Here is a 26156-nt window from a genome sequence, read left to right as displayed (position 1 = left end):
TAGAAGACAAAGGACAAAAATATGGTTATGGAAGAAGGGTTGATATTGAGAGAAATGGAGACAACTGTATTTATTCGTTCATTTAAAAAATATAGCGCTCCCACTATATGTTAGTTATTATTGCTCTAGTCTAGATGCGTGTGGGTAGGTGTGCATGCTCTTGTGCCATGTGAGCAAGAATCAACAGAATACAAGACACCGACCACTCCTCTGGAGCTTGTATTCTAGTGGTTCCCTTAGTTAATTTTACTGACAGTGACTCTGCAAGGTAGGTAGGTATTATCTCTAATTTATTTCCCCATTTTATAGTTTTGGAGTCTGAGCCTCCAGGCTGTTACGTAATTTGCTCAAGATCCCAGAGGTAGCAGTAAGTGGCATAATCAGGATTCCAAATGTTTTCTACTAAACTTCACTTTCACTACAAGAAGAACAAAAGTGCAAGCTGTGAATTACTAAAGGCAAGCCTGCAGGAGAAATAACTATAACTTTCAGCCATCCTTCAACTATTAACTTCCTTTCTCTACATAATTTGAAAAAAAGCCATGGAAGAACGGCAACTGAACATTATATCCCGAAAACTCTGAAATTATGAAATCTCATGGCTCATAAACGAAGAGTAATATTGAGTTTCAGTAGATGTGATAATCAGAAAATCCCATGGAACCTTTCCGGCCTATTCAAGGTAATTTCAGTGAGTGGTACTATGAAGTTAAGTTACTCTACAAATCCCAAATTTGTGTGGGTCTACATCTAGGGCCATACTGGGCTAGAGGCCCCAAACTGGGGTTCTTGAAAGCTCAGACAGAATTTTCTTTTTTCCTGTTTGTCTTTCTTCAGTGAAAGCTTTTTCTGCCTTGTTGCCCTTTTATTTTCTGAATACCTTTATGAATTTCTTCTTGTCTTACTGGCTAAATACAGGTTTTTCATAGATTTTCCCTCACCCCACCCCAAAACTCAGCTTCCCTTCTGAGACTAGATTCTTAACACATCATCCTTGCCAGCAGAAGGCGGTATCATATTTCTCACTAATGGCTATTTAGAAGGTTGTTTTTTTTTTTTTTTCAAGTTCTTCAGTGTTAAAGTATTTGCTTGCAGAGAAATATTCTAAAATAAAATGATCTTGTGAAAATAAAATAATGCCCAATTCCAGATTAGAGGAGGTCCAGTAAAAATGGGGAAAAGATAGGTATTCACTTAAAGAGAAAGTAGGAGACGCATTGATGTTTGCAGTGAATTCTGTACACTTGGACATTGTTTCACTGCATTAGAATTCTGAAGGATTTGAAGATACGTCTTAATGATTTCCATGTGGCTGATAACTTGGAGCTACATCTTCCAGGAAGAGTATCTGAATTAGTCGCACAGCCTTTTAAGCACAGCAGTAAATAGCAAGTCACTCTATTCTTTGTTTCAAAAATCACTTGGCTCTGGTCTGCCTCTGTGGTTGTTGTCTGTTCTAGAGTGACAGTGAAAACAATTAACTAAATTGGCCTTGCTTTAGGGTTGGCCTGTACTGAAAATTGATATTGGGATAATGTCAGTTGGGTTAGTATCACTGAAATAGTTTTGAACTGAATAGATTCACCCCAAGCTTACCTCAGCCTGAATCTTCTCTGGGTCTAGGCCCAGATCCAAACCCAAACCTGTCCTCTAGGAATGAATGGTCCTTTTACTTTATATTTCTTTTGTCTTCATAATCTGTCCATCTTAAGTTTTTAGAAAGAGCTTAATATATTATTATTTTGCCCAATACAGGAACAGAGAAACTGATTACCTCCTTTAGGAAAGTGTCAGCTCTAGCTCAGTCTCTTCATTATTAGAAACAATATAATGTAATTTAGTCAGCAATCATTTATTTGGGGCCAACTTCGTAATAGGCATTGTACTGTGTATGTTGCAAGTATGAAGGAGAGAGAGTCCCTTCCGTCTAGGAACTCACAATCTAGCAGAGCAGATACCTAAACATAATTTCAAAACAATATAAATGCTACAATAGAAATAAGAGTAGACTGCTGTGGGAACATTGCTTGAAAAAAGCCAAAGAGACATTTGAGCCTAGACTTAAAGGATAAAGGTAGAAGAGAAGAAGAGCATTCCAGGCAGTGGGTAATATGCACAAATTGGGAAGCTTGAGAACATTGAGAGGTATTAAAAAGATATTAAGAATTTCTCAGCAGCTCTAGTGAAAAGGTGTGTTTGGGAGATAACAGGGATTGAGTCCAAAAGATAGTTGGAACCATAGATCAGGCCTGGAGATAAAGATCTGTTAGATTACAGCAGAGATTTTGTGAGTTGAAATTTTTATTAGATGAGATGCCCAGGGAGGGTTACAGATATAATTTTGGGAACATTGTGTGAACAGCCAACCATTTATGTGACTCATGATCACAAAGGAAGATGAGAAAAGAAGGAAAAGTGAGGAAAGTATAGATGTGTGAGGAGTTGGAAAGGGGAGGGGTCCTGCCTTTTGTAAATTTATCATATGTTTATTGAGTACCTACTGTGTGTCAGACACTATGCTAGGAAGAGGGGTTAAAATGGTAAGATGGAAATTGACCATGCTCTCATGATTCCTAGAGTCTGTTGGGGTGAGGAGTACAGCAAGTAAGAGCTGTGATAGGGGAAGTATAGGATGTGTGGATGGGTTCTAGAAGCAGGTTTGTTATGACCTTAATGATAAGTAGGGGTTAGCCATGTGAACAGAGAGAGAAGTTTAAACTGCTTGAGATAGAGGTAACGTTTTTGGAAGAGATGAGTCAGAAGCTTGTCAGTCCTGGAGCTTGGGCTGTGAGATAGGCAGTGGTTAGATGAAGTGGAGAGATAAGCAGGGGACAGTTATTGAAAGGCTTTCTTGGTAAAACATGCTAAGGAATTTGAACTTTACCCCCAGGACAGTCATTTAAGTGTTGTAAACACTTTTTGTTATAGAAGAAACTTTTGTTATGGAAAATTTCAAACTTACATAAAAGAGTATACTGAAATGAATTGCCGTCATCCAGCTTGTACAACTATCAACATATGGGAATACTAATAAAACAACTATCAACTTGTTTTATTAGTATTCCCATCAGCTCCTTCCTTCCCCAATGGATTATTTTAAAACAGATTCCAGATACCATATCATTTCATTTGTGAATATTTCAGTATGCATTGCTAAAAGTTAAAGTCTCTTTTAAAAAAAATCTCAATACCATTACCACAACTAAGTAATAATTATAATTAATATTGTCAAATATCCAATGCTCAACTTCCTTGATTATCTCAAACATCTCTCCCTCACCAGTTGGTTTACTTGAGTCAGGATTCCAAACAAAATCCACACATAAAATTGAGTCTTTTAAAATCTATAGGTCCTCTTTTTCTCTTTTTTTTTAAATTTTGTCATTTATTTTGAAGAAACCAGATCCTTTGTTCTGTAGAATTTTGCTGGTAACATCTTTGTGGTATGTTTAAACATGTTCTTTTGTCCTCTGTATTTCCCGTAAACTGACAAGAGCTAGAATCTTAATCGAATTCAGTTTTTCTTCTTTTGGGCAAAAATACTTCACAGTATTTCAAGTGGCACATGATGTCTGGTTGTCTCTATGATATTAAAATTACTTAATAGGTTCAGGTGAATTTCTGTTCTATCATTACAGAGAAATAATCAGGAAACAGGATATAGTGATTGGATGTAAGTGAAAAGGGAGGAAGAGTCTGATGAAATCTAGGTTTTTGGTTTTACCTGGATGAAAGCTGATAGGGAAGATAGGAAGAACAGGTTAGGGGAGAAAAGTGGCTGCTTTGAGTCATGTTGAAATTGATGTAAAGGTGTCATGTATTCTAGAACTTAGGAAAAAATCTGAGTTACAGATAAATGCTAGCTTTACACATACAGATAGTAAAGTGAGAATAATAGCTTTGGATGGGACACTAAGAAACAGCATTGGAGTAGTTATCTATTGCTTTGTAACAAATTACCTCAAAACTTAGCAATTTAGAACAACAAACATTTATTCTCAGTTTCAGTGGCTCAGAACTTTGGGAGTGACAGTGAGATAGTTCTGCCTCAGGATTTCATGAAGTTGCAGTCAAGACGTTGACTAGGGTCGCAGTCATCTGAAAGACTTTTTTGACTGGAGCTGGAGGATCTGCTTCCAAGATGACTCTCACAGCTCTTGGTGGAAAGCTTCAGTTTATTGCTGGATGTTGGTAGGTGGCCTTAGTTCCTCACCAGCAAGCCTCTCCATTGGACTACATGAGTGTCATCATGGCAGGGCATTCTCTTTACCCAGAAGGAATGATCCAAGTCAGAGCAAGGAGGAAGCCACAGTGCCTTTTATGACCTAGTTTGAGAATATCATTTCTGCCTTATTCTTTTCATTAGAAATGAATCATTAAATTCAGCTCAGACTCATGGGGATGGGAATTTTAGGCATGGGGAGGAGAGTTAGGCTCTACTTTTTGAAAGGAGTATCAGAATTTGTGGACAGATTTTAAACCACCACAATCACATTTAAGGGATTGTCAGAGAAAAAAGCCTGCATGGGAGAGTGAAAAGGGAGAGCCAGAGATATTAGGGGAAAAAAAAAAAAAAAAACCCAGAAGAATGTGGCAGTCAAGTGTGAGTAGTGAGTACTGTGAAGAGGATTGATGGAATAGATGAACTCTTAAAAATATCCATTGGATTGGTCAATTCAGACATCATTGATGCCATTAAAGCAGTTTCTATGGAGCAGTAGGTGTGGAAGGCAGATTGGAATAGTTTAAAGAGTAAATAGGAGTTAAATGAGTGTAGATTATTCAGAATGTCTGATTGAAAGAGGCAGAGAGTGATATGGAATTGAGGGGAAGGGCTTCTAAGATAGGAGTGTACTTAAATATTGTTGGGATGGGAAGCAAAGGCCATTTTTAAAAATGAAGGTAGAGCCAGGATTTAAGGAGTGCAGTGAAGATTTACATCAGTGGCCTTGGGATCTGGAAAAAGGAATAACTAGGGATACGTTAAAGGTTAATCATGTTGTATGAGGAACTGGTTGAGATTATAAAATGTGATTTGTTTAGTCCTTGGGTATAAATGTTTAACTCTTTTTCTTGATTTGTATTGTTCATGTACCATTTTGGAAGAAAACTTAGAAACAGTGAATTAGTTACCAGGACTACTCAAGGTATTGTAAAATTAATCATTAGAGAAGTCATGTGTTCTTTGCAGTTACATCCTGACTGGAAGAGACTCATAATGACTTTGCATTTCAGAACCACTAGTAGTCAAAACACATTTAAGTGTTATTTGGCAGTCCTTAGCAATGTCTAGAAGATAACTAAAATCTGCCATCCAATTCTTGGATTTTAGGTTTTTGCAAGTATTTCTCTTGCAAAGATGTAAAAGAGGTTGTCCCAGATTCTCCTAGAAAGCTATCAGCACCACTCCCATCAAACAATTAAAAGTGAAATGTATACTTTTCTAAATAAACTATTCATGAATATATCAAGTGTGATTTTTATTAAGCTTACATGCTACATATTAATAGTCCAAATTAATAAAGTAGCTTTAGAATTGTAAAAAGAAAAAAAAGAAAAATTGTATCTAATAACTTCCCTGAAAATAAAGAAACCTCCTAAAATGGTAAGTAGTAGCAGTGAAAAGAAGTATATGGAAATTTTATATCTTTTGTTTTCTTTGAATACTCTAGTTAACCTTGATTTTTCCCTCTTCTGATATTCTTGAGCTTTGCTCATATAAATCTTTTGGGCATTTAATCATTTTACATCTGTTCTAACTTACGGTATCTCTAGTACTTTCTTTATCTGTACAGCAAGCTTGTGACATCTTTGATGGCACTACTGAACATTATAATCTTCAAGCCCTACAATGTGGCACATTGTTCTTATAGTGAATGTGATATCCAAGGTTCTTCAAGTGAAGCTTAGAGATGAGATACAGAGGGCTGTTTTGGAATGGTTGCTTACACAGCCTTGTAAGTTTTGCAGAATATACCAATAGTAAATATATACATGTCCACGATTTATGTAAAACCTGGTTGAGCTTTTATTAACAGTGGTTTTTTAATCATCAGGAGCCTGTCAAACTGCGTGGGATATTTCGCTTAGTATGTTCTATCAGTTAAGCAGTCAGTTCTTGCTTCTGTTGCAAGCAGTATTGTTGATGGTAATAATTTGGAAGGACAGAAAGTAGAGTTGATCTTAAAAATGCTACTCCTACATGTGGCAATTGTCACAGGATTAGATTTTCAAATAGTTACATAATTCCAGTGAAAGCCAGACAGTGCACAAGTGATTTAGATTAAGGATTGAATGCCTTTTATTGCTTATATAGAAAAACACGCAAATGGCCAGCCTAATAGATTTCCTTCTTATTTACTTTATTGTAAAGGATTATATTCTAGACTAGCTTGAACTTCCTAAAAAAAGGGGAATATACTTTTTGCAGAAGTTAAGTTTACATGGAATTGTATAAATGGAATCATATTCAAAGAAAGTGTTTTGAGGTATTAATAATTAATTTCTTCCCATTCACACAGTAATGTTAAGATTATTATGGAAATTGATTTTCTGTTTCCTGGAGTTTTGTTCACATTAAAACTTCATGCTAAGGTTGTCCACTTATTTCATTTCCTGTATTTTACTGTTGTGGTACAGATGAATAAATAAAACATCAGGTGAATATTTGCTTTATTACTCTGACAGCTATCTCTACAGTCTCTCAACCCTCCTCTTTCCTCTGTCACACATAGAAGATGTCATGCTTTCCAAAGATAATAGGGTCCATTTGGTAGGAACACTCAACTCCTTGTACCCGCCACCTATTTGTATACCCACTCTCCTGCCTTGCCTTGCCTGTATCTTTTCCTGTCATAGCAGAAGAGTCAGTTTTTGCATATTCTGGATTCTGTTTGTTCACAGATTTTTCAGAGACCTCAGATTTTCTCCTCTATCTGCCTTCACTCCTCCCTCTTATGTATCTTCAACTTCTTTTTATGTACAGACTTTTGTTGTTTATTTTAAGAATATTAATAACTAAACATCTTAGTTGTAACAACTTTGTATGAAAATTGTTAATATATTTTTGGTTTGCCCATTGCTTTTGTTCTTTTTTGCAACAGTTTTATTGAGATATAATTCGAAGTATATAATTTGGTGGTTTTTTAGCATATCCACAGAATTGTACAGCCATCTCTGTAATCAATTTTAGAAAATTTTTATCACTCCTAAAATAAACCTGTTTCCATTAATAATCACTCCTCAATATTTCACCCTCAGCCATAGGAAATCAGTAATCTACTTTTGGTCTCTATAGATTTTCCTGTTTCGGACATTTCATATAAATAGAATCATATTATAAAAGTGTTTTTAAAACAATTCTAATATAGCTTCTTTCATTTAGCATAATGTTTTCAAGGTTCATTCATATTGTAGCACATATCAGTGCTTTTTAATGCTCAATAGTCCATTGTATGCATATTCCACATTTTATTTATGCATTTATTAGTTAATGGACATTTGAGTTATTTCCACTTTTTGGCTGTTATGACTAATGCTACTGTGAACATCTGTGTACTTAAGTTTTGGTGTGGACATATGCTTTCATTTCTCTTGGATATATACCTGGGAGTAGAATTGCTGGGTCATGTGGTAACTCTGTTTAACCTTTTGAGAAACTGCCAGACTTTTCCAGAGCAGCTAAGCTGTTTTATATTCCCACTAGAGAGATATAAGGATTCCATTTTCTCTTTATCCTTGTCAGCATTTGTTATTATCTGTCGTTTTGGTTATAGCCATCCTGAATATGAAGTAGAATCTTATTTTGGTTTTGATTTGTGTTTAACTTCTCAAATCTTTGAAAGTTTCTTAAACCCTTTGGCACAGCTCTTGTATTCTTTCTTGACCTATTTATTCTCTCATAATTCTGCTTTCCTTTAAGCACCAACATCTAAGAGAAATTTTTTAAGAAAGTCATTTCATAGGCAGTGCTTGAATTTATAACAACTTTCTCCCTACCTTTTGATATTCACATATTGTATTTAAAGTGCTCTTTTAGCTAACCTTGGAATCATTTTCAAGAGTGGTTTGTTGTTTTTTTTTTTGCAAAAATTCGTTCTAAGCTCCAGACTCTTAGAATGAAGACCCCATCATTTTCTTCAATCATTTTGTGTGTATGTGTGAAATAACATCATTATTCAGTATTTTGGGCAGTATTTGAGAAACAAAACAAAAATAGAAAATTATATTGAGGTCAAGCCCGTATTAACATGCTATAATTAATTTGCAGAACTTAGGCTATTTAGTATTTAATATTTAGCTTAAAAAGGATGTTTGTAAAATTTAGAAAGGAAACTTGTGAAAATCCCAAGTCATTATAGTTGTGCTTAATTCAACCCTGTGAAAGTGGTCTCTCCACTGATCTGCTGGCCTGAAATTCTGACTTGAAAATAAAATTGTCCTTTTTAAAAAATAGTGAAAGACCTGTGACTTAACAATGTAATAGATCACTAGATCAAAATATGTCTGCAATATTTTACCCGTAATTCTAAAATCTTTCAATCTCTGAATTCCAAAAATTTTCCTAAATTGATTATATTATGTTCTCATTTGGAAGTAAAGCCTGTCTTGAACTGTGATTATAGTCTTTTTCAGACTTAGTGTAAAATTTGTTTTATTACAGAAATGTTAATATACTTGATTGTGAAATTAATTAAATGTTTGATAATCCAGATACATGTTCTTCATGTATATTACTTTTCTAAAATTGTGAATTTCAAAAAAACAAATTAAGAATTTCAAAACACATTCTGACCCAAAGATCTCAGATAGGAATGTAGACCTGTATATTTGTGATCTAGTGACCTAGGGGTTTACATACTGGAGATAGTTCAGAAGGCAGGGGTACCATTCTCTGAGGAACTGCTGCAAGGCTTTAATAGGGTGACATTTACACTGTTTAATTCAGCAAGATTGTTGATTTGACACTTTGCCTTTGTGGCTCAGAAAAACTTTGAGAGGAGACTTAAATTAACCAGACTTATAGTAACCATGGTAGAAATGCATGACCGTTAGAGTTAGGCCTGGATTGGAATCTTCCCTCTTCCACTTGCTATCTGTGATCCCTGGACAAGTTACTTAAACTTGCTGAGACTTCATTTCCTCAATTATAAGATGAGCAAAATTAAAGAACCCATATCTTAAAATGTGAGAATTAAATAAAATTATATTTAAAGTACTAGCACTGTGTCTAGCATGTCAGTGCTCAGTAAATGTTAACAAAAAGCTAAAGTTTATGACAATATTTGACATAATAATGTTCACAAAATGTCCATTATGGTCACTGTTATATAAACTAGTATCTCAATTAATTTATAAAGGAGACTATATACTTAGGCTGATTAGTGCATATACTCTGAAAGCAAGCTGTATGGGATGCCAAATTTATAAGCAGAAGTAGACTAAAGAGAGTTGTTTGTTAGAGATATTTAATGGCATCAGACATTGATATCAAGATGCAGTACAAGAACAGGACAGGCCTAATCTTTCAGTAAGCAAAACTATTCTGGTCTTCCAGTTTTAGTTTTGGTCTTCTTGCTCTTGTTCTATAACTATTAATATTTTCTAATGCTTAGTGGAATTAGTCATAATTAGTATAATGACCTCCCTCTGTCCCAGCTCTTAAAGATGACCTCGAATATCTCTGTTTCGGTATGTCTGTTTTCTTTAAAGGAAGACAGCCATCTTCTCAGAATCTTGGGGAGACCCTTAATATCACTGTCACTTTGTGTACTGACTCAATATACTTTCCTGAGGCTCTGCCTGTAGTATAAATAGACATTAAATCTGCTGCTCAAAATGAGGCTCTTTATAATGGGGGATGAGCTAGAGATGACTTGAGGGATGAATGATGGGGAAAATTCCTCGATTATTGTGGGTCTGTGACTCCTCCAAGTTTTTGCTGGTGTAGCTTTCTAGCAGCATAACATTTTGGGCTATTGAGTGCCCACAAGGCATTAACTAGTGAGGGCTCTCAGTACATAAATACTATCTGGATGGTTTAAGAAGTCTATGCTGTCTCAAATAGAAAAGACACTACAGAAATAGGTGTTTTGCTGTCATTTCTTGTTTTGTAATTGTTATTGTAAGCAGTGCATCTGTGTGAAATTCTGGCAAGTAGTGTGTATTTACTTTTATTGAGATATAATTATATCCAGTAAAACACAGATTTCAAGTGTACAGTTAGACGAGTTTTGACATTTGTTTACACCTTTGTTACCAGTGTCCTAATCAAAATAGAGAGCTTCGCTGTCATTCTGCAAAATTCCCTCCTGTCCCTTCCCTGTCCATTCCATGCCCTAGAGCCAGCCTCTTGTGATTTTTTTCTTTATAGGTTTTGCCTAGCAGGTTGACCACCCGTGTTCCAGGAGAATATGGTCAAAGTCGCAATACTAGCTAGGAGTGCAACCTCATATGCTATGGGAATGAACTAACATGTAACTCAATACTGAAGCAGTGTTTACATTAATGTTAAAAGGAGGGAGGCCATTTTGACATTTATCTGCATTCGTTTTCCATGTCTTCTACCATCGGTTTACTAAATGTTTATTCTTTGCAAAAGCGTATCAGAGGTGTTGAGTTGGGGAGGGCACAAGGATGAGTCAGAAACCCTTCCTTCCAAGAGAAGTGGTGAATCATGCACATACATTATTTTTATACAAGTTAGAAGTAATATGTACCTTAAGAAAGGTAAGGTGGGTGCCATGTGTTAAAAAGTTCAAGAGACTTCACTTTTAGCTGTGAGAGATTCAGAGCAAGTCATATGAGACTATTGTTTGATCTTTTATACACATTTAGTCTATTTTAAGCAAAGTAAAATTAACATTCAAATAAAAATTTGTGTCTTTATATAACAGGTTTAGGGAGGCAGTCTTTGCTTTATAGAAGGATTGTAGAATTACTTTAAATGGCAAGCTAATCTTCCTTAGTGAGTTTTAATTTTTCTACAGAACTTTTCCAGACACATTTGCTTTGTGAAACAGAGTAAATCCATATTTATATTCCCAATTAAACAGGTTTTAGTTGATGGCACTCTATACCAGCGCTAGGCTAGATTTAGTGAGTTAATTTGTTAAGATACTTTTGAGTACAAAGTATATACGAGGAATGTACTGAACTAATCTTTAAAAGCTTATAGTCTTGTTGGAGATACAGTTTATAATTAAGATATAATTAAGTGGTACTTTGATGCTAACCTTTATTTGATTTAGTGCTTTATGTACCATTGTTAGAGATTATTATTACTCTCAAATTGTTTTATGGTACTATTTTTAATTGTCATTGAAAAAATTTGTTTAAACGAGATGGAAAAATATCAAAAATGAGAAAAAAGTTTACCATTTCACTTGAATTATTGAATAGCCTGAATTGGGAATGAATGGGTGTTTTTCCAGTGAATTATGTTTGTTGAATGAGTGGGATGCCTGAGAGAGGAGATTGGGGCTATTCGTTCAGTAGACGTTTATTCAATACTTTCCAAGTCCCAGCCATTAATTAGGTTTTGGAAGATAGGAAGGTAATAATAGTACTATGAAGATAATTAAACCCACTGTCAGTTGGGATGAAGTGTTAAAGAAGTACAAATTAGTAATTTGTAGATGGTCACGAGGATGGGAAGCACAGCATAGGGAATGCAGTTAGCATTAATGTAATGGCTAGGTGTAGAGCCAGAGGAGAGAAAGAGCAATTAAGGCAATCGTTTTATAAATTATATGAATGTCTAACCAATTTACTGTATACTTGAAACTAATAAAATAAAAATTTTAAAAAACATGCAAAATTTATTTCAACTCTAAAAAACAACAAACAAACCCCACTGTCTGACAAGGAAAATAGGCACGCAAGCAACTATAATACATTATATAACTAGTGCAATAGCACCATCCATAAATTGAGGAGAATGCAGTAAATTGTACTTGAGCATAGGAGCTGGATTTTTTATTTTTTATTTTATTTTTTTAGACGAGGCAACCCTCACAGATTGCAAGGACCTTGTCAGTTTACAATCCCTTATTTTTTTATGTTTTATGCCTACAGCACCTGATCTTCCTAGGTGGTCTCCCATCCAAGTACTAACCAGGCCCAACCCTGCTTAGCTTCCGAGATCAGATGGGATTGGGCTTGTTCAGGGTGACATGGCTGTAGACTAGGAGCTGGATTGACAAAGAGTCCACAGAGGAAATGTGTGAGCAAGAAGGAGGGAAAATATATGTTTTTGTTTTATTTTGTTGCTTGTTTGTTTTTTTTTTTTGTAGGGGCTGTCTCTGTATTATAACTGAGACAGATTGGGGTGTGTTTGTGTGTAGTGTGTTTGTTGGAGGAGACTACATTGATGGTAGGAGACATGTTGGAAAGAATGTCCCCTTATGAATAGGGTTAGCTTAGGTATAGAAAAAATGGTTGCAGATCTCTGCTGTATTTAAAGAAGAAGCAAGGAAAGGAGGTGAACCTTGTGTGTTTTATATGCCAGGTGCTGTGCTAAGTTATTTACCTGTATTAACTCAGTACTTGCAATGATCCTATGAGAGTAAGTAATATCCCAGCTTCATAAATGAGGAAATTACAGCTTAGGGAACTTAAGTGACTTGGCCAAGGTCACACTGCTAGTAAATTGGCAGGGCTGGAATTCAAAATCTCATCTCTCTCAATCCACAGTCCATGTTATTTCATTAAATTGTACTATTTATAGGATAATATGTTATATATCTCTGGATACACTTCTTTTGTTATTTTTTCTAGAAATTGTACTCTCAAATATATTTTTAAGCATATGCTTGGGAGATTGAAATAATTTTGTATATTTAAATGAGAGATTTCACATGAGTATGAATCCTAAATGGAGAATATTTTGATCTGTTAGTAACGTCTACTTTGAAATTTATATAGCCATCTCTTCAGAAGATGTTTTCTATGGGATATACTGAAGTTAAGCTAAAGTAGATAGCCAGAGTGTAACAAGTAAGAGACCATACTAGACTGTGTTAACCCCTTTGTGGGAAGCAATTGTACATTAAGCAGATTTAAGACTGACATTCAGCTCAGTAGTTCTCAATGTCCTTAAAATAACCTTTTCCTAAGGATTTAAGAAGTGGACAGAACAAGCAACCACTCTATGAATTAAGATTATTATGTGCTGTTCTCTTGAGAGTGCAGGTTATCGTTGTCATACCAGTCTGACTTGGGATCTTTAAAAGAGTTTTTTTATTAGGCTAGTTTCCAAATACTCATTTAACAACCAGTTGCAAGTCCCATATTACAATACAATTTTTGCTTGCTTCTGTGATTCTCAAATGAAAGAAAAAATTCCTCTCCCTCTTTTCCCCTCCCTCTTTTCCCCTACAGGATGATAGACTAGAAGGTTTATTTAAAATAAAAGTCAGTAGCTTCTTTCAGTGATTATTGACCTGTACACAAGGAATTTTAAAGCAACTTGAGGTTGAAATTATATTATTTTCTATTTGTTAGTTAATGGGGGCTTCATCGATAATATCCCGATGACCTGCAGAGATTATAATCATGCAGTGTTACTTTAAGATAAAGTTTGTTTACTTTTAACTAGCACATGGATAGTACTTAATATGACTTGTACTCTTTGTTAGTCTGCTGGGATTTTGCCTAAAGTGGTGATTGAGAACGTGTTTGTGTGTGTGGTGGTAGTGGGATGGGTTTGGAGTGAGACGTGGTATGTATCTCTATGGATACAAATATCCTACCCTCACATTAAGTGAGCCTAAAAAGGTACATTCTAGAAGAGATTGTGAAATTAATTTTGGCAAAGTAAATATAAAATGGTTAGTAAGTAATATATATCCTTCCTATCATTCATTTAGCAAATATTTTTTGTCTTTACTGTATACTTTGGTTATTATTCTGCTAGACTTTATTCATTTTTATTAATTTTATCCGCAATGCACAGGTGAAGTGTTCCAGAATACTTCAAAGGTAAATTTCATAATAAGTGTATCGGGCTGCCTCTGCCCTATTCCTGCCCTAGGGCAACACCATAAGAGCCAGGTCACTTGTACTACAGGTGTGGCCAAGTAGCTGTAGGTGAAGGATGAGGAAAAAAGATTTTTCTCTGCTTTTGAAGGGGAAAGAGGCAACTGTCTCCTCCCTTTCTGAAAGGATCTCTTTGGAAAGATGATAAGCCTAAATCCTAACTCCAGCTTTGGTATGCAAGTAAAATCTCTTCTAGAGCCAGATAGCTTCCTGGGTCTCTGTTTTTACAACTTAGAGAACTTTTCAAGTTCCGGGGCTTTTTTTTTTTTTTTTTTTTTTTTGCGGTGACAGAGGTGGTTGAGTACCTAAGGTGTGAGCTGCTCACCTCTTCCTGTCACTGTGGAGACTTAGCCTAGGGACCTCCTTTAGGCTATAACCTTTCAGTCTTCTCTGGGAAATAAAAGAAGTTTTTATTATCCTTTCAGATTGAGGAAAACAACAGTTCTAATTTTTATGGTATGTGGAAAGATTGGAGGACTGTTGAGAAATCCAGGGAAGGTTTTTTCCCCTACACTATTATAAAGAAAAATAGAATAAGAATATTTTGCAGGTGGTGGGAACTGGTGGGTTTCTAGTCTAGGGGTTCAGGTAAAGCTTCACTTCTCATCACTGGAAGCTACTAGTATTTATCAAACAAAAACAGAAACACCGCTGATATTCAGTGAAAGGCATTGGCTCAGGCAGGTTTGCTTCGGAACAGGGTGTAGCTGAAGATTACTGGCAGCTATGACTTCCTGCCTCTCCTCTCTCTCACTGCGTATGCTTTATTTATTCCTTTCTTCTTGTAAAAGGCACATGACCTATGGTAACTGTACCTCATATTAGATAGGCAAGAGCTCTTACTCCGCCCCAGTAGGAAAACTCCCTGGGAAAGGCCTTGTGGGATAGTAGGTCCTGTGATTGGCCAGTTTGGTCAAATAATTACTCCTTCAGCACTCACTGTGCCCCTGAGAACTTAGTTACACCAGCTTTATTTTATTCTCACTTTAGAGCTGAGTGGAGACAGAATGGGGGAGAGGGCTCTGTGTCATGTGGAAGAGGAGGAGGATTCAAAGTTAGAGTACAGATACAGTCTGGGAGAATGATTTGCAGGACAGACATTCCAAGTTGCGCCTGCTGTGTCAGACTTTGCTATATTTTACATGTGTAACATTGGGTAATTTACTTGATCCTCCTGATGTCACTTTCACTTATAATATTAGTTTTTACTATACAAGGTCTGTGAGGTTTACTGTATATAACATGCCTGTCACATAGGGGGCATCAATAAGTGAAAATCTGTTGCTGTTTGATGCTGCTACTGCTATTGCTATTAATGTCTCCATCATCCTTTTCCCCCAAGTCCTCGTATTAAACAGTGTTATTTTTATAAAACACACTTTTGAGAACGTTATCGTCTTCCTCGTGAACCTTCAGTAGCTCTTCGTTAACTATGGAATAAGGTTTGATTTCCTTAACTTCTCACTATTTTTTTTTCAAACTCTTTGGGATCTCTTCTCCACATCTTTTTTTCAGCCTCTTTCTTCTACGTCGCTGCACTCTGGGCTTGGGTCTGTCAGTTTACTTTCCTTCTTTGAATACCTCATGTTTAAAGTTTTCTGTACCTGTGCCTTTGCTGATGTCATTTTCTTGGCTTGGAATGCCTTCTTTTGTCTACCTTCCCTCCCTTATCAGAATCTTTTTTCTAATCCTAGATTAGGACTTATTTTTGCTTTGCATTAAAATTGTTTATATGCTAGTGTGTGTGTGTGTGTGTGTGTGTGTTTAAGCATCTAGGTCAATTATTTTGTGTGATGTCCCACATTCTGGATTTGTCTAATTGTTTTCTAGTTATATTTGTTTTAATAATTTTTACTTATTTCTATCAGTGTTTTCTAATTCATAACCCTAACAGTGGTACCATCATTGGGGCCTGTCTTGCCCTTTTCCTATTTATTATAACCTTATTTTTAAAAGTTGAAGAGGATTAGGATGAATATATTTGTTGTTACCTTGTTTGAGCTGCATTTTAACTCTCACTGGGTATTTTCAAATCTAATTATTTTTGTGTATTGCTTTGACACTTGGAGGGAAGATAAAGAGTGGCAAAAGGGCTATTAAATGCATAGGGAATGTTTTTGTTAACTGTGTTTTTACTAACTGTATTGTTAGTAAAGAACTCTTAAGAGCATCAACTTTGATTTATCATCGTATTTTTGTTATATCGATAAGTTTAGAATCAGTGAAAACAATTACATAGTCTATGTTCATAGACTATACTGTAGTCAATAAGAAGGATAAGGCAGATCTTTTTGTACAGACCTGCAAATATCCCCAAGAAATATTGTTTTATTTTTTCTAGCTTTATTGAGATATAACTGGCATGTAACATTGTGTAAGGTGTACAACATGATGATATGATATACATGTATATTGCAAAGTGATTACCACAACAAGGTTAATTAACACATTTATCATCTCAGTTATCATTTTTCCTTTTTTTTTTTTTTGTGGTGAGAACATTTACGACTTACTCTTTTAACAACTTTCCAAGTATATAATACAATTACCATGCTGTACATTAAATCCCTAGAACTTAGTTATCTCATAGCTGGAAGTTTGCCTATGGCTCAGTACATTGGATGTAGGACATCGATGGTTTAAAGTGGGACAATTTTCTTTAAAATATAACTCAATGATATTGACTTGTTTTACTTCTTTCTTACATAGGGGAGTAAGAAAAATACCAGTTGTTGAAGTGTTAAATATTTTGAAAACTTTGATTATTTAAGGTTTTATTTTATTACAAATGACTAATTTAATTTTAGTAGTATTTACCGAATGCTAACAGGGCTTATTGTGCAGAACGTAGCCTTTGCTAGGCCCAGTCTAATAGAAACATAAAGGGTAAGCAGTGTTTTATCAGTAAATATTTTTCGAGCACCTAATGTGTGCCACACACTGTTCTAAAGCATAAGTCAGATAAAATTCCTACCCCCTAAGGAATGTGCAGTCCTATGGGTGAGTCAGACAAGCTAACTAGCCATTATAGCACAGGTGGTATAAGCCACTACAGGGGAACACACATAGGAGACTGGGAGCCTAGGGATGGGAATCCAATTCAGAGAGAGGTAAGGTACATGATCAGTGACAAGGCAGAAAATCAGGGTCAAGGATATTCCAAGTTGAGGAACATTGGATGAGAAATCCCAGAGGCAAAAATGGGACTTTTATGGGGAATTGCAAAGAGATAAAACTAAAGCAGTGTTTCTCAAAATGTGGTCCTCTGTCTGCCTGAGTCAGAATCATCTGGGAGTGATTCGTAAACCCTCAAGTGATTCTTAGCCTTCCAGGTGATTCTCAAATTTGAGAATCCATCCATAAGTGATTTGAAGCGGGGAAAGGGATGGGGAAAAAAGGAATGATATTATTATAAATTTTGTTCATCTCTAGATGATTCTTAGAACAGTCTGTTAATTTTTTATTCATTAAATGTTTTTGTTTTTCTTTTAGTCCAAGGACAAAATGATGAGAGGCTCTCGCCGAGGATGTGTTAGACTCAGAGTGAGTATTTACTCATTTTTATGAAAACCAATTTTGACAAATTCAAAAAAATATTTTGCCGGAATCAGGGAAGTATAAATTTAGTTAGCTTTCTTACTTGTTGGGACAGACAACTAAAGCTCAGAGAGAAAAAGTGATTTCTCCAGGGTAACTGCTAGTCAGTGCCAGAATCAGGACTAGAACTCAGTTCTTTTTGCCCATGATTTAAATGTCGTGTTCATGACTTAATGCAGCTACTGATTTTTGTTTAGCCTCTTTTTATAGCCAGGGACAGGGGCTGGAAAATGAGTTGTAATGGTGGTAGAGCAAACAGTAGAAAAAAACTCTGAAAAATTCCCACTTTTAGCTTCGTTCTTCCTGTTCAGTACTATTTAATAATGGTATGTAGCAGTGATGTCCAGTAGAAATATAATATGAGCCACATATATATATATTTAAAATTTTTTGTAGTAGCCATGTTTAAAAAGTAAAAAGAAACAAGAAATTAATTTTAATAATATATTTTATTTAGGTCAGTATACACAGAATATTATCATCTCAACATGTAATCAATAAAAATCATTAACAAGATATTTTACATAATTTTCTAAATACCAAGTCTTCAAAATCAGATATGTCTTTTATACTTACAGTACATCTCAGTTCAGACTAGCTGCACTTCAGGTGCCCAGTAGCCACATATGGCTTGTGGCTACCATATTAGACAGGCCTACAGCTTCATGCTGCTTTTAATTGCTTGCTCAGTTTCCACCATTGTCCAAATAGCTAACGGCAAAAAAGAAAGTCTTCAGGATATAGTTTCTAGTACTCCATTGTATCTAAACAAGGGCTTACCTCTATCATAACTAGGTAAATCAGCTTCTAAGTATAGCATTTTCTTCTTCAGGATCCTGTTTGCTTTCTTTTGCCATCTTTTTTCTGTACCCTTATTTTTGAAAATGTAACTGTATTTGGTAAACATTATTGCCTTATATTAGCAGTAGCTCATTGGTAGAAATGAGAAATAACTCAGAAAGAAACCAAATTCTAATACACAAATTTTGGCAACTGAGGTAGAAGTCAGTATGGTGAAGTTTCAGGATAGGAATAAGACAGGCCTATTTAGAACGAGTGTATGTGAAAGCATAACGAGTTTTAAAAAATGTTTACTGTTTTGTTCCTTTCCTTTGGTTTTCCTTTTGTCTTCTTGATTTAATTGCTTTTCTAAGCACTTGTTATTGACCTCAGTCACCACTCAGTCTGGTGTTAACTGCTTTCTTGGCTTGAGGTAGGCTCAGTAGTGATGCTTTGGCAGAGTTGTACTGAGACAACTCTTCAGTTGAATTAAATCTGGACTTGGGCCACTGTCTCATCGTTACATTTAATGCACTATTTTTCCTTTTAAAAATAGCTGAATTAATTATTAACCCTTGTGACTACTACCCAGATTAAAAAACAGAATTTTTCCAACTACCCCAAAAGCCTGTTTATGTGCCCCATTCAAATTACAGCCCTCCTTCCTGTCTTCTAAAATAACTACTTTTCTATTCTAGTAATCACGTCTTGGATTTGCATTCTTAAATTCTGTATTTTTATCTTGCCCATTTAAAAAATACTTGATATCTTATTGTAATTTATCTACTGAAGAATTCAGACCCTTTGACCTATAGGAGTTGTCCATAGTATAAATTTTACTAATTGTATACTGTGCAGTTCAACATGTTCCTCTGTCTCTGCTTTTCCTGCAAATTGGCAGCTGGATCCAGAGACTAATGAGACTCAGGTTTGAACCCTTTGGCAAGACTATAGGTGGCAGTGTGTTTTTTAATCAGAAAGCACATAATGTCTGGTTTTTGCTCTTCACTGATATTAGTAGTTATTGATGCTCAGCACCTAGATTAACTTATTTGGGAGCTGCAAAATTATGACATTTTATCATTTTGTTTGGATGACACTTCATCTATTATTTGGTTGCCCAGTAGTACAATACAAATAGGATAAATGCTTATTTCCTTTTACCCAATTTTCAAGATCATGAATTGACTTAAAACATTTATATATATTCTCCAAAAGATTTGAAAGTAGAAACTCGAACAGATATTTCTACACCCATATTCATAGAAGCATTACTTACAGTAGCCTAGAGATAGAAGCATCCAGTGTCTATTTGATGGATGAATAAACAAAATGTGGTATATACATACAATGGAATATTATTTAGTCTTAAAAAGGAAGAAAATTCTGACACATAGTCATATCTTAGGGATATTAAGCTGAATGAAATGAGCGTGTTATTAAAAGAAAATACTATATGATTCTGCTTATATGAGGTATCTAGAGTAGTCAGATTCATGGAGACAGAAAGTAGAATGGTGGTTTCCAGGGTATGGGGGCAGGAGGATTGGGGAGTACTTGTTTAATGGGTACAGAGTAATTTGGGAAGATGAAACCATTCTGGAGATGGGTGGTTGTGATGGTCACACACAATATGAATGTACTTAATGCTACTAAACCGAACACTTAAACATATTTAAATGGTAAATTTTATGTTATGTGTACCACAATTAAAAAACTCGCACCCATTTATTATCTGTAGATCTGTTCTGTAGATCAGGCATCTCAGAAGGGTACTCTGCTTAAGGTCTCACAAGGCTGAAATTGAGCTCATGGTCAGGGTGGGCTCTTATCTGGAGGCAATGAGGAAGACTCCAAGAGAGAATCTGCCTCCAAGGATATTCAGGTAGTTGGCAGAATTCAGTTCCTTGTTATAAGACTGAGGTCCTAGTTTTCTTGCTGGCTGACAGCTAAGATCTGCAATCAACTTCTAGAGGCTGTACATATTCCTTGTCCTGTACATATTCCTTGAGGCTGTACATATTCCTTGACGATGGCCCTTCCATCGTCAAGACAGCATGGCACATCAAATCCTTCTAGAGTTTTGAATCTCTCTCTGACTTCCCATTCTACTACCAGCTGTAGAAAACACCTTGCTTTTAAAAGGCCTCATGATTAGATTAAGTCACACCCACCAAGTGCCATATAATCACTTCAGTATTAACTCATCCTGTAGCATAATTACTGAAAATGAGATCTCATCATATTGAGTTTCTACCTACATTCAAAGGGGAAGAGATTATATAGGGGCAAAGGTCACTGGGGTTGAGGGTAGAATTCAGTCTGCCGTACAGCATGACAGAGAAGAACCAGATATACCTGTGTTTGAATCTTATTTTTGCCTTTTGCTTTGTTGACTGAGAGAGGGAAACTATCTGTAGGCTTCTCGAGATTGTGTTTTCTCTTTAAAGAAGGTAGTATAATACCTTTGCAGAATTTTGTGAGGATTAGGCACCTGGCACATAGATGGAAGCTATTAATTAGTAATATGTATGTTCGTGTGTGTGTGTGTGTGTGTGTGTGTTTTGAGAGACTTTGAGGTACAGTTGACCCATGAATAATGCAGGGGTTAGTGGTGCCAAGCCCCTGGTGCAGTTGAAAATCTGCATCTGATTTTTGACTCTCCCAAAACTTAACTACTAATAGCCTATTGTTGATCAGAAGCCTTACCAATTATATGAACAAATGATTCACACATAATTTGTATGTATATATATTATGTACTGTAGTCTTTCAATAAAGTAAGCTAGAGAAAAAAATGCTATTAAGAAAATCATAAGAGAAAATACATTTATGTTATGTGTTGAAAAAAATCCGTGTATAAGTGGACCCATGCAGTTCAAACTTGTTATTTAAGGGTGAACTGTGTTTTAAAAAAGCTGGACTGCCATTTGGTTTCCTATTTAAGAAATATTTGGAGAGTTTGTTTACACTATAGGTTTCCAAGTCCCCCTCTCTAGACATACTGTTGTAGAATAGGGTCTAGAACTTTTATTTTTAAACAGATTCTCCAGATTGTTATGCAGTCAATTTTGGGACCACTGGTGTAGGAGAGAGAAGAAGAGAGACCTGGGTCTGAATCTCATTTAGCTCCACCCCTTACTGACTTTGGGCAAATTTCTTAACCTCTAAAAATAACATTATATAACTTACAGGGTGTTGGGAAAGTTTTCCAAGAGACCAAAGAAAGAGGCTGACAACTCCAGCATTACATCAAGAGTATATTTAGGGGACTTACATTATGAGGCTTATCTTGGGCAGTGGCAAGACAACACGGATAGCCTCTGCATGACAGGTGCTGAAGAATGATATAGAACAGGGTAAGGTGGATAGGGGTACTGGGGCGTGACCCACCCCAGATAAGGGGAAAGCACCTTGCATTTTTGCCTGGGATTGGGCAGCAGCCTGTTCCAGGAATCAGCATACCATGGGGCAGAAGAGAGGGGTCACTCAGACAGTGTCTGAGGGGATTTACAGGAATCAATCTCAGTTCGGGCCAGGATCTAGCTGGATCTAGCTCCAGAGTTCAGAAATGGAACAGTCTCTCCTCTATACAGGGTTGTTGTGAGTCTTATCAATTTTATACACACAAGGTTTGGCCCATAGTACACATCCATTAAATAACTGTTCTGGATGATGATGGTGGTGATAATGGTGGTTACTAATAATGCAGCTATCATCTAGATTCCAAATGAGCTTAACAAGCTATTATTAACCCATGCCACAGAGCTCTTCTCCCTTCTCCAATCTATCCTATCCTGTGTTTCAACTACACTATATTTCATGTTCTCTCATTGTGTTTCATCATAATTTATTGCTCCTGACATTTTTTTCTTATGGCAAGAATTTTCTGTACCCTTGTCTGGTGATCTCATCTTTTAAGAGACTTTTCAGATGTTGCCTCTTCTGTGATGCATTCCTGATCCACATTTCCCCTCCTCTACCTTATCACAACATTTGTCCCTTATAGCTATTACATTTTAACTTGTCTATTTTCCCCACTCCATAGTGAGTTCCCATCTACTGTCTCACGTGCCTGGTTCATAGGAAGTAGATAGTTATGCTTATTGTCAATTTCATGTATTTATAAAAATTACAAATATATATATTGGAGAATTTGCCTTTAGTTTGCATGTGAGGGAACTATGGAAGTTTTCTTAAACACAACATTAGCTAGTGGTATGGTATGTTTTCTAAAAAACAAACCAAAACACCTATGTGGTTTTAGTCTACATAAAAGGAAACTAGAGAAGGAACCAGTAATTATTGAGGAAGCTCTTATGATCAGGTTCTGTATTGGATGATTTTCACGTGTATCCCCATGATAGCCCTGTCAGGTAAATGGTGTCATTTTTTACACACGAGACTGAGACTCAAGCTACTTTTAGTAAATTTCCAAAACTCACAGTCATTAAGTGGTGAATTTGAGATTGAACTTGGCTCTGTCTCATTCCAAAACCCTTTTCGATTCTTAATGTTACCAGGATCCTGCTCTTTTTGACTAGAGGAATTAGTGTAAACACTCCATCTTGTTGCAAGGTAGTGTAAAACTGGTGGAGGAAAGAAGAGTGAAAAACCGTTTTCATCCTATTTTATTTGACTGTACTTGTGGCAAAGTGTGTGCCACTAGATGGTGCCCTTGCCTTGATGTAAAAGTAAAATGTTCGTTAAGTCCCGGTGTCTAATTCCCCTACCTCCCCAATATCCTAGCTAAAAGCAAAATATTGACATTCTTAGATAGAATCTGAAAAATGGAGAAGCAGTAACATTAAAGAGGCAGTGTTGGGTAGAGACAAGAACAGAACATATATGAAGTGGAATTCAAATCTGGATTTTGATGCTGATTAGCTTTGTGATTTCAGGGAACTCAACTATTCAGCTCTGAGTTTATTTTCTTTATCTCCCTAGTAAAAGCATCATATCATTTACTCATAGAATTATGGATATAAAATTAACATATTAAAAAGTATCCAAACACAGTGTCTGGGACTTAGGTTCTAAATGAATGGTAGTTACTGTTGTAATTAAAAATTACCATTGATAAGATGAATTTCAGGTTCTGAAAAATTCTACAGGGCCTTAGGAATCGCCCAAGTAAGGTGAATTTTATTCAACAGAGTTTTAATGCTAACTGTAGTGTGAGTTTTCAGAAACTATTAATCCATGTGTGACTTAAAGTAATACTTTTTCCCAGTCCAGTGGAAGTAAGTTACCAATAGTGTTGGTCATTAAAGTTGATGGATTTCCTGTTCTCTTTTCCTTTAGTCTATCACAAGAGAAGCTGGCAGTGTACCATGGATAGATTATTAATAGTTTCAGCCCTGACTTCTTCTGCTAGTGCCTTATGTAATTGATTCTAAATTTTTTTCATATGTTAACATCTCTGGTATAGGGATGCATCTTATAATCATTGACACCTTAGAGTGGATGCAATAAAGCATTATTTTTAGGTTAATGTTTAACCTTAAGACTGTCTTTCCCCCTCATCCTCTTAGATCTGCTTTTGTCAATTGTCTTGTCATTTTACTATGAAAAATTATTGATTTCTGTCTTTTTTAATTCAGTAGCTTTTTTGCAAGTGTCATCTCCTGTATGAATTTGACACTGCAAATGTCCTCTCTTGGGCAAGATGTAAATATTTATTTAGTCTCTGTGATTGGTACATAGCTGTCATTAGTGCTATATTGTTTGAATGTTCATAATATTTTGTAATTATAAATTAAAAGTTAAATAAAAAAGAAAGTGATGGAAAAAGATTCCAGGAAATTGTTAACCAAAAGAAAGCTAGGAAATAGTATTAATTTCAGACATAATAGACTTCAAGAAAAAAATTTAGATTGTTAGGAAAAAGAGAATACCAAACCCAATATTGCATAGATAACAGTCTTCGACACAGAATAAGTTAGAAATCTCTTAACAAGACAGTAGCCACTTACCACTTTACATGCATATTTTTAAATAATTCATTGGTGAAAGTAGAAATCATAATGGAAATTATGAAATATTTAAACTTGAATGATAATGAAGAAACCACCTGTTAAAACTGCATCTAAGATTTATAATCTTAAATGAATATATTATAAAATAGATTGAAAATTAATGAGCTACATATTAAATTTCAAAAAAATAGAAAGAAGAAATTAACAAAGGAAAATTTTAGTCCAGAATTACTTATTAATGTAGATGTCAAAATCCTGGACAAAATACAGCAAACCATACTCAGTAATGTATAAACAAGAAGTATTATGACCAAATTGAGTTTATTCTGGGAATACTAGGATGCTAATTTTAAAATTAATCAACTTAGCATATTAACAGATTAAAGGAGGAAAACTACATTGCCATCTGAATAAATGTAGAAGCAGTGAATAAAATGAAACATGCATTCAAGATTCAGCAAACTAGGAATAGAAGAGAATATTCTTAATCTGATAAGGGGTAAATTTGCTAAAATGCTATAGTGTGCTTAATAATAATAATAGTATCCTCTTTAAAATCAGCAGCAAGATAAAGGTGCCTGCTTTTGCTCCTTCTTTAAATGTTGTGCTCTGGAGTTCCTAGTGAATGCTATAAAACAAAAAAAGATACAAAAGATATAAGGCTTGGAAGGAAGAACAAAATTAGTATTTGCAGATGATATTTCTATAACTGTACTGGAGGTCCTGGTAAACATGTAACAGAAGAATAAAAGATTTTTTTAAAAAAGGATTGAAAGGGAGGCATAAACATTAGTCTTGCCGATGATATTGTTTACATAAAACAACCCAAAATAATTTACAGAAAAAAGGGTTTTGGATATGCAGTCAATGTGCAGAAAACATATAGTGTTCCTTTATATGACCCACAAACAATTAGAAAAAGTCATTTAAAAAGAAATTTGGTTTATAATAATAACAAGAACTCTAAATTACCTAGGAATATATTTTATAAGATGAATGCATTGCTTCGATGGAAATAAAACAATAAAACATCATCGAAAGACTAAAGGAAGATCTGAATTTGGAAAAAGCTATATCCTGTTCTTGCCTGCTAGACTCAATAACATGTATATGTTTATTGTCCTAAATTATAAACACAAGTGATTCCAGTCAAAACTACACTTAGGCTTATCAAAGAACTTGACAAGGTGATTCTAAAAATAATTTAAAATGGTAAAGGGGCAAGAAAATTTTGAAGAATAAGGAGTTGGGGGACTTGCCATTGCAGATAGTAAGACTTTTTATGAAACTATGGTAATAAAATGACATGATATTAGTATAAGGAGAAAGCAATAGTTCAGTAGCACAGACAAGAAGGCACAGAAAGAGAAAATAGAACCCCTCATCTATGGGAATTTAGTATATGAGACATTACAAATCAGATTCTATCACTCTGTAAAAGAAGCTGAATCAATTGGCTGCCTATATAGAAAAAAATAAAACTACTCTCTATCTCATTTTATACACAAAAAATAATTCCAGCAGTATTAAAGGTATAAAATGAAAACTTGTACTTATAATAACGCATAGAAGAATGTCTTTAGGCTATCAGGACAGAGAAAGATGTCTTAGCACAAACCATGATAGAAAAGATTGGTTCAACAATAGTCAAATTTTAAAATCTTTGAACAACAACCACAAAAAGATACCACAATCAAAAAGAAAGAGAACCCTTGGCTAGAAGAGAAAATATTTGCAGTGCATACAACTGACAAAGGGTTTAAC

At 35.3% G+C, this 26156-nt stretch overlaps 1 protein-coding gene and 1 non-coding gene across 5 annotated transcripts in view; one reads left to right on the top strand and one right to left on the bottom strand.

The window, feature by feature from the left end:
• Positions 1-26156, top strand: part of OSBPL9 (oxysterol binding protein like 9) — a 114604-nt gene that overhangs the window by 2473 nt on the left and 85975 nt on the right. For all 4 annotated transcript variants that reach the window (XM_011370504.2, XM_011370503.2, XM_023536795.1 and 1 more), the window contains exon 2: positions 17530-17580. In XM_011370504.2, coding sequence (XP_011368806.1) covers positions 17530-17580 — 51 coding nt within the window. The remainder of the gene's footprint in view (positions 1-17529; positions 17581-26156) is intronic.
• Positions 12067-12185, bottom strand: LOC111745948. Its single transcript, XR_002782854.1, has one exon. It is a non-coding gene; the product is annotated as a 5S ribosomal RNA (ribosomal RNA).

The sequence above is a fragment of the Pteropus vampyrus genome, unplaced genomic scaffold, assembly GCF_000151845.1.
Source record: "Pteropus vampyrus isolate Shadow unplaced genomic scaffold, Pvam_2.0 Scaffold170, whole genome shotgun sequence".
In the NCBI taxonomy this organism is placed as follows: Eukaryota; Metazoa; Chordata; class Mammalia; order Chiroptera; family Pteropodidae; genus Pteropus; species Pteropus vampyrus.
Note: the sequence above shows the minus strand (reverse complement) of the source record. Positions and strands in the feature narration are given on the sequence as shown.